At 39.7% G+C, this 13726-nt stretch overlaps 2 protein-coding genes across 3 annotated transcripts; both read right to left on the reverse strand.

The window, feature by feature from the left end:
- Positions 1–3933: 3933 nt before the first annotated feature.
- On the reverse strand, positions 3934–8105 carry LOC101172526 (immunoglobulin lambda-1 light chain-like). Its single transcript, XM_023965702.1, has 5 exons — positions 7911–8105; positions 7505–7818; positions 5617–5662; positions 4377–4679; positions 3934–4299 (listed from the first exon to the last, which is right to left on the reverse strand). Exons 1-5 carry the CDS (start codon positions 7951–7953, stop codon positions 4103–4105), a joined length of 903 nt encoding a protein of 300 aa, XP_023821470.1. The 5' UTR covers positions 7954–8105; the 3' UTR covers positions 3934–4102.
- A 1104-nt stretch (positions 8106–9209) lies between these two features.
- LOC101170955 (gastrula zinc finger protein XlCGF8.2DB) lies at positions 9210–12428 on the reverse strand. 2 transcript variants are annotated; one of them, XM_023965687.1, is made up of 2 exons: positions 12135–12428; positions 9210–10503 (listed from the first exon to the last, which is right to left on the reverse strand). In XM_023965687.1, exons 1-2 carry the CDS (start codon positions 12310–12312, stop codon positions 9533–9535), a joined length of 1149 nt encoding a protein of 382 aa, XP_023821455.1. In that variant the 5' UTR covers positions 12313–12428; the 3' UTR covers positions 9210–9532. The 2 variants fall into 2 exon arrangements, 1 of the variants encoding a protein (XP_023821455.1); XR_002875164.1 differs by lacking the exon at positions 9210–10503 and adding an exon at positions 11152–11952 and having other exon boundaries at positions 12135–12250.
- Positions 12429–13726: the final 1298 nt, after the last annotated feature.

The raw sequence follows: 13726 nt of genomic DNA on the forward strand, positions 1-13726 counted from the left end.
AGACTGTTGGTACCTGTCAGCTGCGTCAGGAGTCCAATAGGTCAACCAGGCTTGGTAGAACTCTTTCTTTAGCTTGATGGCATCCTTTATTTTTGGTTATCCACCATCGAATTTGGTGATTGCCACCTCAACATGAAATAGACCTTGCAACCACAGCTCAGAACAGCAGCAGAGACAAGAGGGGAGGAGAGCGAGTTTCACTTGGATTCAATTTTTCCAGCCTACCTTTGTGCCCGTTTAAAGTTTTCCTGGATGTGGGAGTTGAAGCCCTCCCTGATGGAGGGCTTAGCCAGATGTTTCCAGTCAACTGTCACATTTTGTTTGATTTGATTGATTTATTGATTCATTTCAAGCATTGTAGTCAAAGCAATAAAGAAAAGGAGTGGGAAGAAGCGAGTTCATATAATCCCACCCCTACTGATTTTGATGGTTTTACAGTTTTTATAATCCAGTTCTGATCAGATAAGATTCTCTTCAAGTAACAAAATCCAGTGCCTAGCAATGACTGATTAACTTCAGAAAACATTCATTCATAATTTCAGTAAACAGTTTGAGTCCTTGCCTTCCAGCAAATCCATCTCACCACCAGGTAGTGATCAGAAGTGAACATGGTGTTTGTTAGAGACAAACTTCGAAGATTTACAGAAGTCAAACAACAGAACGGCACTCGGATTCAAAGACACATTCTTCCTCTTCCAATGGTTTGGGTCAGTCTTAGGTTGGTTTACAGATAGCAGGCTCATCTCCTCTGTTCTCAGGAATGTAGGTTTCCACTGCTCCTGCATCTGTCAAACACTGTCAATTGGCTTCAGGTTGTGCCTAATGGAGATTTCTGCACACTGTTGGTCAGCAGGTTTGGCTGTCCACCACTGACTTCCTTGCTTGGGTTTTGTCCAGGAAGTTGTCCACCCGTTTCATCTATCCTTTCACTATGTCCAAGGTGACAAACCTGTTTTATTATGTCTTCCCTGACCTTTAGACATTCCACGTCTCAAAGCCTGTCCGGACCAGCTAGAGTCCTAAAGATCAGAAGATGTCACGATTAGAGGGTATTTAGAGTTTAGTTTGAGCAAGACACAAAAGATTCAAATATGAATGCTTTGCTAAAAATATGTCGGTGTTTATGATAAAAAAACAACCAAAAAGCTCCTTCATACTTCCAAAAGAAATTAGGTCAATCACAATATTAGGCTTTTCTCATTTAGCCAATGAGCCCCAACATTTATCTGAATGTGTGCAGTTCAAATCCTACAATCCAATTATTGCCCTTCAGAGGATAGTGGGGTTGTTAGGGGTTTGGGTGTACTGGTGGAGGGATGATACGGTGATGCAGTTATTCACAGAGAGGGAGGTCCAAATTATTAGCGTTTCCAACATCTTGTTGTTCGTGCTCATTTTCTTTCCCCATCAGGGTGGGAGGTGTGAAAGGAGTGGGGGGTTGTGTGTAGGTCTGGGTAGGGGGGCCCTATTTTTTTTTAATTTTCGTGCTTGTTTTTATATTATTTATTTTGTTTTGTTTTAATGTAAAGCACTTTGTGTTATGCTTTCACATGAAAATTGCTTTAGAAATAAAGTTTGATTGATTGATTGATACTAAAATACGCATTCATTAATTTACAGGAAGGTAGGGCAGACAGCATCTTCAGGGTTCTCTTTTATTTAGCTTCTCTTCTGTCATAATAATTTCTCCTGTATTTGTGTTTGTTTTTGTGTACAATATTATGAGGGGTTATCTTATTATTTTATTGCATGTGTGGAATAAGCGACCTGTCGCTATTTCAGGCAGGCACACTCGGCAGTGTTTTACAGGTTACTCCCCTAGGGCGGATCAGTCAATTAACTCACCTGCTCAGCGTTCTATTTAAGCCCAGGTGTGCAGTTGTTCATTCTCTTTCTTACCTTGAGCGCTCATTCTTCGCCCCTCCCTCCTCCCCGGCTTCCACCTGTTGGCTCTGTTAAGGGGGGTTTTGTTACCCCGAAAGTTTTATGGAAATTAACTCATCGAATTGAACGGAGCCTTATGCCAAATGAAAAAGATGTGAATGCCAACTTAAAGAATGTGAAATGAAGTATGTGAAATACATATTTCTTACTGCAAGAGTTGTCTGACTGAAATTATATTTTTGTTTGTTATGCCGTGTACAGCAACTTGAGCTGTTTCATGAAAGCCGCTTTACAAATAAAATGAATTTGAATTTGAATTCTGATTATTGAGTGTAACACACACTGCTTCTCTCGCAAACGGAGAACCCAGATTCTCTGTTTGTGAGTTTGTTGTTTCAAAGTGTGAAACCACAGTGAACGTAATTGAAGCTGCAGGGCACAAACACAGACAGCTGCAGAAAGTTTTTATTGTCTGTCAACAGCATTTCCTGTAAACAATAACCACTGAAAGCAGATTTATATACGCTGTTGTTCATCAGCCCCCCATCCCTCTCAGGTCTGTGGTAGAAAATTGAACAAGAAGACAGTTTTGCAGCTTTAAAAACAATGAAGAACATTTTTCTTTGCAGGTAGACTGAACCAGTTTTTACAAAGACAAGCTAAAATATAGCTGCTTTATCCTAATGAAGGTTTAGAGTGACAGTTGTTTGACTAAAGTCCTCATGGACCAGTGCCCTGCCCTTTTTCAGTCAGACTCTACCATTTTTGTTAACAATACATGTCCGACCTGATCAGAAGAATCAAGGCATGGAAGGAATTTTATCTCTTGAGGTCTGCAGGTTGACATCCCTGCTCTGGAAGAAACCATCTTTGATGTCCTTAACGGCTATGTCTTAACTCACTCCCTATTCCCTAAATACTAAAAAACAATTTAGTGCAAGACTATCTAGTGCCCTAGATTTTAAAAGCAATTTGGACATCATGCTTACTAAATGTTTTTAGTAAGCATGATGAAGTCACCAAGTAAAACATAGTACATATGAGCATTTTTCAACAACTATTTATCAACCTATTGTGTTCTGATGATGAAAACGTTGATGGGTTATTGAAAAAATACATTTAAATACATTTTTTCCGCAAAGATTGTTCAAACTCAATGCGTTGAGGTCTATATGCCTAATCGGGATCACTCTGGTTTTGCACAGAGACTTCTGGGAAATTTAAAGTGCACTCCATTTTGGATAGATTTGGACAGCACTACAAAAGGGGGAACAGACTTTGTAGTACACTACGTAGTGAGTAGTAAAGTAATTAAAAAACAAACTAATTTGTCATGAAGATAATGAAACGTTTGAATGCGTTTTGGGTTACTGCACAAATCAATGTGGTGCAGAATTTTATTGTGATTCAAAGTGTTTTGACATTCCATTTAAAATTCGATTCTGCACTTTGCTCCACAGGTTCTACAAGGATTTTTCAGAACTTTAGGAAAAACAGAAGTGATTGATCATAAAAAATTCTCATGCCCATGATCTCATGAAGTTATGGAAATATAAATAAATATGTTTTTGCAATCGGATGAGAACTGTGTCTGACAGATGTCTAACACGAGGACGTTTCTTGTAATTAGGACGATAAAAGTTGTTTGTTGCTTTAGCCACAGCTTCTGATGTTGAGGCTGCAGAGCATAAACACACACAGCATTTCCTGTAATTCAAACCACTGAGAGCAGATTCATGTCTGCTGCTGTTCACTAATCAACCTCACTCCTCTCTGCTCTCTGTCTTTATTCTGCTGCATGCAAACTTTTAGTATTTTTATGTTCTAGAAAGAATCACAAACTTACAGCAGGTCTACTAATTCTGGTCTTTGTGATCTATCACCCTGCCTGTTTTACAACTTTTTCTGCCTTTTTGCTGCTCATTACATGAATCAGGTGCAGTCAGTCAAGCAAACATGGGAACACAGCTAATCGGCAAAGGGAGTGGGGGGTACTAAAAGGCTGGGTCATAACAGAGTTAAATGTCTTTGAAGAAAAAGAAACAAGAAGGCTCTCTTTGTGTTTATTGAGAATCTTGTTGATACATGTGGAGAATATGGAACAGTGTGGCCAAACAGAACATCCTCACAAGGCAGCTACTGACATAGACTGATCTACACCAAGTCACAAAGAGCATTGGAGAGCTGTGAAAGATCATAAAAGACGAGCAGAAAACAGTCATTCAGCATGTCTGGAGTTGGTGGATGCTCCCTTGTTTCTGAGGATCATCAGCAGAGAGAGTCCACAGCAGTACACCAGACTCTTCACTATCAGCACTGAGTACAGCAGGCAGAGCAGCTTCACCCTGCACTCAGACTGGAAGGACAGCTTCACCAGATCCAGAGGAGGAACAGAGGAACCTGCAGCAGGAATCTCTGAAACAGAGAAAGAGTCAGAAAGAGTCAGCATGAAGCTGAATCTCTGTTGAACACAGTCACCAAGCCTTCATTACCTTGATGTGTTTGGGCCTCCACTGTGCCCCCCTCATGTTTGATGGAGCAGATGTATTTATAGGAGCTGTCCTCTTGCTGATGGAGCAGCAGGATGGAGGCGCTGCGTCCCGACTCTCTGAGATCCAGCTGCTCTTCAGAGGTCAGGTCCTCCAGTGGTCCGTTGTTCTTCTGTCTTTTCCAGGAGAACTGGACCACAGGAGGAAACATGGCTGAGGCCAGACACAGCAGGGAGCTGCTCCCCTCCACATGGACTCTGGATGCTGCTGGGTACACGCTCACCACGGGCTTCACTACGGACTCATCTGAAGTTTGACAGCAGCAACAAGCAGCACAGACACACACTCACACAGTCAACAGCAGCTTCCAGAAGTGCATTCAGTCTGATCCTGGAAACTCCATGAACTCTGATCACTAAACTCCTCATCAATGCAGCACAAAGTTCACTTCACTCACTGGATTCAGCTTCACATCAAACCGTCATCAGGAGACACGACGGCTGCAAATCATTTCTACACTCAGACTAACTCATTTGGAAGAAAAAGATTTAATCTTTGCTTTCAAAATTAATAAATATCATACAAGGTAGTTCATCAAATGATATTCTTTTAAAAAAACACATAAACTTAAAAAAAAGATTTTAAAGTTGTAGTTTAGTCATTCAAAAAGTTCTTTAATAACTTAGAACAGATTACTGTTTCCTTATTTTATTTTATTGAACTTAAAAAACACAACATCACTTTTTGGTTAACTTTTAAACACAATTTATACATGTTCAACAATTCAACACAGAACAAAGAAATATACAAACATGTCCAAAATTTTGAATCAACGATTTTTCCCCCTAATTTCCAAGTATTATCTAAAGCACAAAGGTTGATCCAGAAAATGAAAATAATACCTTTGAATTAGTAATTTAATACAGATAAGACATTTTCAGTTGTTCTAAAATTAATTTAATGTAACTAAATGTGAAAATTATATAAACAAATTTTGATAATTTTAAAATTAATATTAAAATATTACATTTTTTTGTCAGAAATCAAGAATCAGTTTAGTTGTTCAGTGAGATTTCAACATGTTTGCAGAAATGATTCAGCTTTTCTTCTGGAACAATGGCTGCTTGATGAATTCTCTGCTAATGATGAACAAACTAACATGTGAAGCTGAAGCAGCAGAAACTGACTTGAAACACATTTTCTACAATCAAACAGCTGAAGGAGCAGAAATGGTTCTTCTTACCCGTTACAAACAGTCTAGTTCCAGATCCAAAGATGGAGTACTCATAGTCCAGACACAGTGAAAAAGTGTGCTACAAAAACCTGTGTGCTGTTAAAGTGTCATCTGAGTGAATCAGGATCATATTTCAGCTCCATGATGAGTTTCTCTAATGTTCAGATCAACATGACTGTCTCTGTCTGCAGTGGAGGAACTTGGTGAACTGCTGTGTGAAATGAGAGAAGAAAATGACAAATATTCCTGCAGTTATTAGATGAAGGATTCATGCAGAAACTGACAGCATGGAAGAGGAAATGTAGAGTTGTGCACATGTGCAATTATCCTGAAGTACATCAATTTGTTTTCTTCTGATCCTCTTGAAACCACAGGAACATGAGAGAAAGCTGCTGAACTTTGTGCAGCTTTCAAACATCGTGATGAGACAATGAAAAGAAATGTTACTGTTGGGGGAAGGTGAGGCACACCGTGTCTAGATTGCCAATCTAGCAATGATTCCTTAAGACTGAAATGTGATACCAGCAGAAAGATGGATGAATGGATGGATGGGTTGGTTGGTTGGTTTGGGATTCATGTTTCAAAGTCGATACTGTAAGGTCCATAACAGGACAACCCCCAGCAAGTCGCTAAAGTGAGTTCAATACTTTGTTTGAACTAAAGAAGTTAACAGGAAAATAAAAGACATCTGAACATTCAGAAAACCACAGAGTTCAAGGATTTCTTTGAGGCGGATGTTAGTGTTTGATTTTTTTATTTGCTCACATGGAGTTTCTTCATAAAAATGCCCTAAAGAGCCAAACTGAGACCAGACTGCAGTAGGGCAAACAGATGTCTTGCTGATAACCTGAAACATCAAAGATGCTCTTTAACCCTTGTGCTATCCTAGGCACTTTAACATTGGGAGTTGGGTCATCTAGACCCCACAAGTGCGCCGAACCTTTTTTTCTTCAAGGATTTGTGATCTTCACTGGTGTCCATGGATTACATGAAATCTTTCCACCTTTACCCACCTGTGTCATGGTAGGGAGAACACGTCAATGGTTCTCTTGACCCCATAGGATAGCACAAGGGTTAAGTCCCAAATCAAATGATAGCAAAAGGAGCAAAAACAAACATTGAACAAAGAGAAAACAGAACAGTTCAGCAAGTTGGTGTGAGGGCTGGCAGAGCAGCAGCAGATCTAAGGGGCTGACTGAGCAGAGCCAGTCATGTGGACGTTTCTGGGGGTCTAGCAGGAAGACAGCAGAACAGGAGATGGTGACCGGTCCATCAGGAGGTCAAACTGTAAGATAGTTTTAGACAGTGTGTTCTATGTGTCTCTCAGAACGGCTGCTAATTCTTTCAACTAAGTATGTCTGTTAAATTCCCACTGATACTCTGGACAAGTGAAGCATTTTTTGGACTGTGGGACGAAGCCGAAGTTCCCTTAAAAAACCTCACACATTCATTAGTAGGTTATGCTGGGATTTGAGCAAGGGCCTTCCTGCTGTGAAGGGACTCTACCAACCACTGTGCAGCAGAGTAGACCAAGCATTCCAAGCTGACTAAAACCTCAACATTGTGTATTTTTGTCCCTTAGAGTCTGCAGAAGCTATTAAACTCTGATTTCTGTATTAATGAAACTCATGATGAAGTAATGATCAGAGGAAATATTGGCTATTTAAAAATTTGGAAGATGTATTTGTATGTTTATTGTCAAAACTGTTTCATACTTTGATAATTTCATTTTTATCTCTGCTTTTTGATTTTATTTGATGCTTTAAGTGTGCCTTTGAGTCTGAGTGAGATGAAGATGAACCAGGCTGTGGTTTCCTGCTCTCTTTCTGTCACAAATCGGTTCATCTGCAGGTTTTTGTTCAGCCTGCAGGGATCATTTTTCACTGTGGAGACTGATCCTCCTGCAGCTGCAGTAGTAGGAGGCTGAATGATCCACTTTTAGTCTGTTGATCTTTAATTCACATCCACTCAGAGTTTTCTTAGATAAGAAATCCTCTTCCTGGGGATGACCATAATCTTTTTTTATTTTGCAGTCACGTCCATAAAAATGAACAATTTTTTTAAATGTTTCTGTTTCTTTCTTCTGCCACCATAATACGTAATCAGGGTAACACTGCTCAACTAGCCCACAACTAAATGTGATGTATTGACCAACCCTTCCGGTCAATGTTAGATCATCCTGAATCAGCTCTGCGGCCATGGCAACCAGTGCTGCAGAGACACAGACAGACAGGTGAAGGTCAGGATGACAGTGTTTGTTCCAGGTAGACCTGGTTGGCTCCTGATTAGCTGCAAACACTCACCTGAACACAGACAGCACAGAGCAGCAGCTGGGAGGAAAAGCATTTTGTTCAGCCGTGTTTCCTCTGCTCAACCTGAGGAGAAGTGGTGTTCTGATGCAGCTGAGGACAAAGAAGGACCTGAGAGCTGTGAGATGAGAGCAGGACCACGCTCTTTGGGACTCCTCCTCCAAGCTCCCATCAACCCTGCAGCTCACAGAGAAGACTGCTGCTGCAGACGGACAGCTCAGCTGAAGCTGCTGTGTGGTTTCATCTTCCTGATTTGAATCTGACTGCAGATTAAGAGAATCTGGGTCACATGATGCACAAACACACTCTGGTTAAAAGTCAAAGAACTTTCACTTTATTTAGGCAAATCAATTTTTCTCATTTATTTGATTTCCAAACAGGATCCGTGTCGCTTAAGAGTTTTTACAGTTTATCAGTTTTAAATTACAGTGGTTTGCATTGTTTCTATTTGATCTATTAGTTTTTGAAGAGATCTAAACATTTTTTATAGTTTTCACCTTTGTCAGGTCTGCTGGTTGCATAAAAATGATTTTTAATGATTCAGAACAGCAGATGGATCAGACCATGTGGCTCAACAAACACAAACTAATAAAAGCTTCAGTCTGGACCTCCAGAAGCTAGATTCTGAACCCCTTCTCCAGAGGATTTGGATCCACAGTCTAGCTCTTCTGATCATCGATTCAGGCAAGGTGCCGCTGAATCTGTTGCATGAATGTTCTGTCTGTTCTTCTTTTGGTTCAGAATTCTGCAATAAATGTTAAGATTCTTGCAGATCTTTATGTTTTTTATTATTTTGAGAATAATCATCACTTAACCTAGATGCTGTTTTCTACTCTCCTGTCACAAACAGTTCATCATCTGCAGGTTTTTTATCTACTGTAATTTTTGTTTGTTTTTTGTCTTACGTTTTTAAGCAGATAAAGATGAAAGTGTAATTTTACAAAACAAGAAAACCTTTAGGGAATTTTCAACTGAAAACTTTGCTCCTACTCTGAAACAGACTGGCGACGTGTCCAGGCCTCGCCTTCACCAAACAGAAGCTGGTTTGGCTCCAGCAACGCCCTGACGCTGAAATGGATTCAGAACATGGATGGATGGCTTTGTTCTTCTAAAAAATTATAAAGAGTTGAGGTACAAGTTTACAAATCCTCTAATAATCAGTGAGAGATACTTAGATTGTGAAGATCCTCCAGAGTAGAGCTCAACTCTTCAGCTCTCTCTTTAAAGCCCCTCCCACATCCCAGAGTCTTGGATTTGTAGAGAGTGATGTCTTCCTTCATGATTACGAAATCATTGCAACTTTCAATAAAGTGTTTAATCTAGAATATTTTTATTCACAACAAACATTGCTCATGGATTAATCTGTATTCCTACACTGCAGAGGGTTGGACAGATTTCTACAGGTTTACCCCTAAAAATGATGAACCAGACAAAAAAAATCTGATTTTTGGGGAAAATGTTAATTCATGCACAATTCTTTTTTTCCTCGCAGACTATGATGCTAGTACAAAAAAATACTGTAACCACATATGATGTTTTTCTATTCTTTAAAATAGAAAATAAGATGTCTGAGTTCCAGCTTGAAACTGTAAAAAAATAAAGAAAGATTTAGGAAATCAGGATGTGGAGGTGCAGAAGAAGACCTGGTCCTTGTGCGTCCTCAGGTGAACCCTCAGGTGTGTTTTCCTCTTAAATGTGCGTCCGCAGGCTCCACAGCGAAACGGCCTCTCGTCCGTGTGTGTTCTCATGTGTGCTGACAGGTTCCCGTTCTGGGTGAAGCCTTTGCCGCAGGTCTTGCAGCAGAAGGACTTCTCGCCAGTGTGGATCTTCCTGTGCACGCTCAGGTGGCTGCGGTGCATGAAGCTCCTCCCACAGGTGTCGCAGGTGAACAGCTTCTCGCCCGTGTGGGTCCTCATGTGGCTCAGCAGGTTGCATTTTTGGGAGAAGCGTCTGCCGCAAGTCCTGCAGGGGAAGAGCTTCTCTCCAGTGTGGGTCCTCCTGTGCACGCTCAGGTTGCTGCTGCAGGTGAAGCTCTTCCCACAGGTCTCACAGCAAAACAGCTTCTCCCCCGCGTGGATTCGGACGTGGCTCAGCAGGTTGCCCTTTTGGGTGAAGCCCTTCCCACAGGTTCTACAAATGTATGGCCGCACACCACTGTGGATCCGTAGGTGCTGCTTCATGCTGTACTTGTCTTTCAGAGTTTTTCCACAAATCTCACAGTTTACAGATTTGTTGGAGGACGTATCGTTGAGGCAAAACGATGAGGAGGAAGAGCTTTCTCCATAAGTGCTCATTTCTTCTTTTATTTCCAGATTCTTGGCTGATTCCAGGTCTGGACCCTGGCTCTCGATCAGTAGAGAGTCCAGGAAGTGGAGCTGAGCAGCTTTGGGTTCTATTTCAGAACCAGAGAACATCTGGGCAGAAAGATCCACCTCAGTCTCTGATCCAAGCTGCTTCCAATCCTGACTGCAACCCAGCTGTGGCTGTTCCTCCTTGATCCACTTCAGCTCTGGTTCCTCCGGGCCCTTTTGGTGGTTAAGGGACAGCGGGTTGACCACGAACTCCTTACAGATGAATGCTGGGATATCTGTGAGAAGAAAGAGGAAAACAGCTAAATATTTGACAAAAAACACAATTAAGTGCAGTTTATTCTAGGTTTATTCAGCTCTGATTTACTTAATTTTGGGAGATCTGTGATCGGCCAATACACACATGTAGCAACAAGTCAATTCGTATCATAATTAGTGGCTGTTAATATGAATTAAAGTCAATATTGGTTCATTTCGAAGGATCTGATTGGACCTGATTCCCTGACCTAAAATCTATTCAGGACATCTTTAGCTAAAAATTCAACCAGTGTGACTCAGAGATAAATCCCTGGGTCTGGAACAGTGCAGGTGAAGTTTTCCTGAGTTTTTCTGTGTATTTCTTGCAAGATAATCAAGTGTAAATTAAATATGTGTACAAACAAGCGAACTAGTAAACTAGAATTGCTGGCAAATCCATTCATATTTTAGTCTAATAAAGTTCAGCCCATTGTTGTTTTTCCACATCAAAATGATCAAAAGGGAACATAATGAGAACATTCTACCACACTATATGGTCACATGTCTTTGCTAAAATTAAAGTGTTTCCACACATTGGACTGAAACGATGGACTGATAATATTTTCAATTCAATTCCATTTTATTTGTATAGCCCAAAATCACAACAACAGTCATATCGATGGGCTTCGTACTGTTGATTGTAAAGTAAACATAAAATCAAAAGGATCATGAATACATAGAATTGAGTAGGAAGATTCTTAACTGAACTAACTAAACAGACTAAACTAAAATGGGGATCTCTGCCCTTTGACCCTCCGTCACGGTAAGGAAAAACTCCTAAATAAACCGGATTCTAGAAAAAAAAGAGGAAACCTCAGGTGTCTACATGAAGGAGGGATCCTCCCCCAGGGGGTGTCATCATGTGTGTTGTGGCTATGATGACACTTGGTTATTTGTACGATCAATTCAGAAGGTTTACAGTAAAATAACTATCTCAGTTCAAATAGTATTTTCAAATATTGATGAAATCAATTTGTTTAATTTTGGGTATAAACAGTACTATAAAAACGTATAGAAAAGTGTTCATGAACATTAGCTTTACACTACTTATCTCTTTTATGGTTCTTAAATGGAGAAACCTGATGGTGTATGTAATCATAACTCTTTTTATAGCTTTCATCTACTCCCATAAAGGGCTGCTGGAGTGACTCCTCCACCTCCATATAATCTTATCCAGACTCCTCTATCCTAGTTTCATGAGGATAATTATCAGTGATATAAAAAAACCTGTTGTTTTCAGTCTCAACTCGTGGTGACATTTTGTTCTTTTCTTTTGTTGTTGTTGACTACATTCACTCCAGCTTTGCCCAGATGGTCTCTCCAGAGGCCCCTGCTGTTCTCTATCTGCTTCAGTCCACTCACCTCACATCCAGGTTTACTGATTTAATGATGAGAGTCTGCATAGTCTTTACAGCCCCAACCTAAAATTCCTTAAAAACAGCAACAGAACAGTTATCTTGACAGAGCTAGAAGAACTCCTTCATTTCAGTAAAAAGAACTGACTCTACCCTCCTAGCGGAGGACGTCCAAAAAAATAACAAATGGAGGATCTAAACTTACGTTTGTGAATGAGCTGTATTGTAAAACTCAACAGTCTATCTGGCGTTCGTACCTGCTATGTTGTTTGTGTTTCTTTTCCAGCTGCTACAATTATCCAGCAGTCTGTGCTGACGATCCATGATCTCTTCCTCATACTGGACGATGGTCTTTTCAAACTGTCTGAAGATTTCTTCAGCAGCAGCAGTGAGTCGCTCGCTGATAAACTCTCTCAGAGACTGAACTGAAGACATCGCTGCTTATATGCACACATACGCCGGGAAAACGAGCTAAAACAGCTTTTTCTTGAAAGGAGTCCACACTGCTACGGGGTTTGTTTACTTCCGCTAGTGTCACACTAAGACGGTCCGATGGGGAACACGAGTTACTTTTCACGGCTGCCTTCCTCCAAAACACTAAAAGTTTTTTTCAAACTCCAAATATATTTTATTTTATCGAGAAATTTTGTTTACATAAATGAAAAAATATATATATATAAGTTTAAACCTGAAAGTTATTGTCACATGCAATGAAGAGATTTTAGATTTAAACATTTTGATAAAAATATTTCATTTTCTTTTGAACTTTGAGACTGGTTAGTCTTTTTTTCTAGTTCTAATATTTTGCTAAAGTTTATTTTGTTTATGCTTTTCTTTATTTTTTTTTCTATTTTGTGAAAATTTGAACTGAAATATATTCATTGTTACAGCAGTAATTATGTTTCAATGAAAAGTCTGATATCATGACAGGAGTTTTTCTAAACCTCCGCTCTGTTATTTTTTTTATTGATCTGTATTTAACCAGGATATTCCCCATTGAGAATTCATTCCTCGTTTGTAAGGGAGTTTTGTCAAAGAGGCAGTAAATACAAATTTACAAGCATATTCAACATTAGAACAGTAAAACATTAAAACACTAGAACGTTAAACATTTGACATTATAATGAAAACAATTTCTCTCTGTAACTGAAACATTGCGTTATTGAAGGGTTAAGACTTGGAAACTTGTTACTGGAACATCAACTGCAGGTGGACTCATCTGCTGTCTTTGCATGTGGGATTCTCAGTAGAAAAGAGTTTCCATGAAGCAGAAAGAGTGAGGGCTTGATGAGTGTGAACAGCAGCAGATATGAATTTACTCTCAGTGGTTTTTAAAACAGGAAATACTGCATAAACGGAGAGTCGTGCGGACACAGATGTTGCATGACTGCAGCATAGTGGTTTTTATTCTAACAGCTTCTATTTAACCCCTAACCTTACAGACTTATATTTTGGATTTTTACACATTTTATTTGATCACTTATTAGACCTGTTTGTCATACTGACATTATGGAGCCTCAATGACCAATGATAACCCTCTATAAACAAATATTAACTATTTTTATGATATGTCTCTGATTTAAAAAATTAAATATAAATTCAAATAGTCATCTACAAGATAGTTTTTTTCTTCATGAGAGTTATTGCCAGAATACATTCTCAGGCCCGTTTTATTAAGCATACCTGTCCACCTGCTTGTTTACACAAATTTCTAATCAGCCAATCACATCGCAGCAACTCAATGCATTTATGCATTTAGGCATAGTCAACTAACAAGTTGTAGTTAATAAAGTGGCCAGTGAATGTAAATGAACGCCCCCACTCCACACCATCCAAAGGGTCACTGATC

The sequence above is a fragment of the Oryzias latipes genome, chromosome 17 (assembly GCF_002234675.1).
Source record: "Oryzias latipes chromosome 17, ASM223467v1".
Taxonomy (NCBI): Eukaryota; Metazoa; Chordata; class Actinopteri; order Beloniformes; family Adrianichthyidae; genus Oryzias; species Oryzias latipes.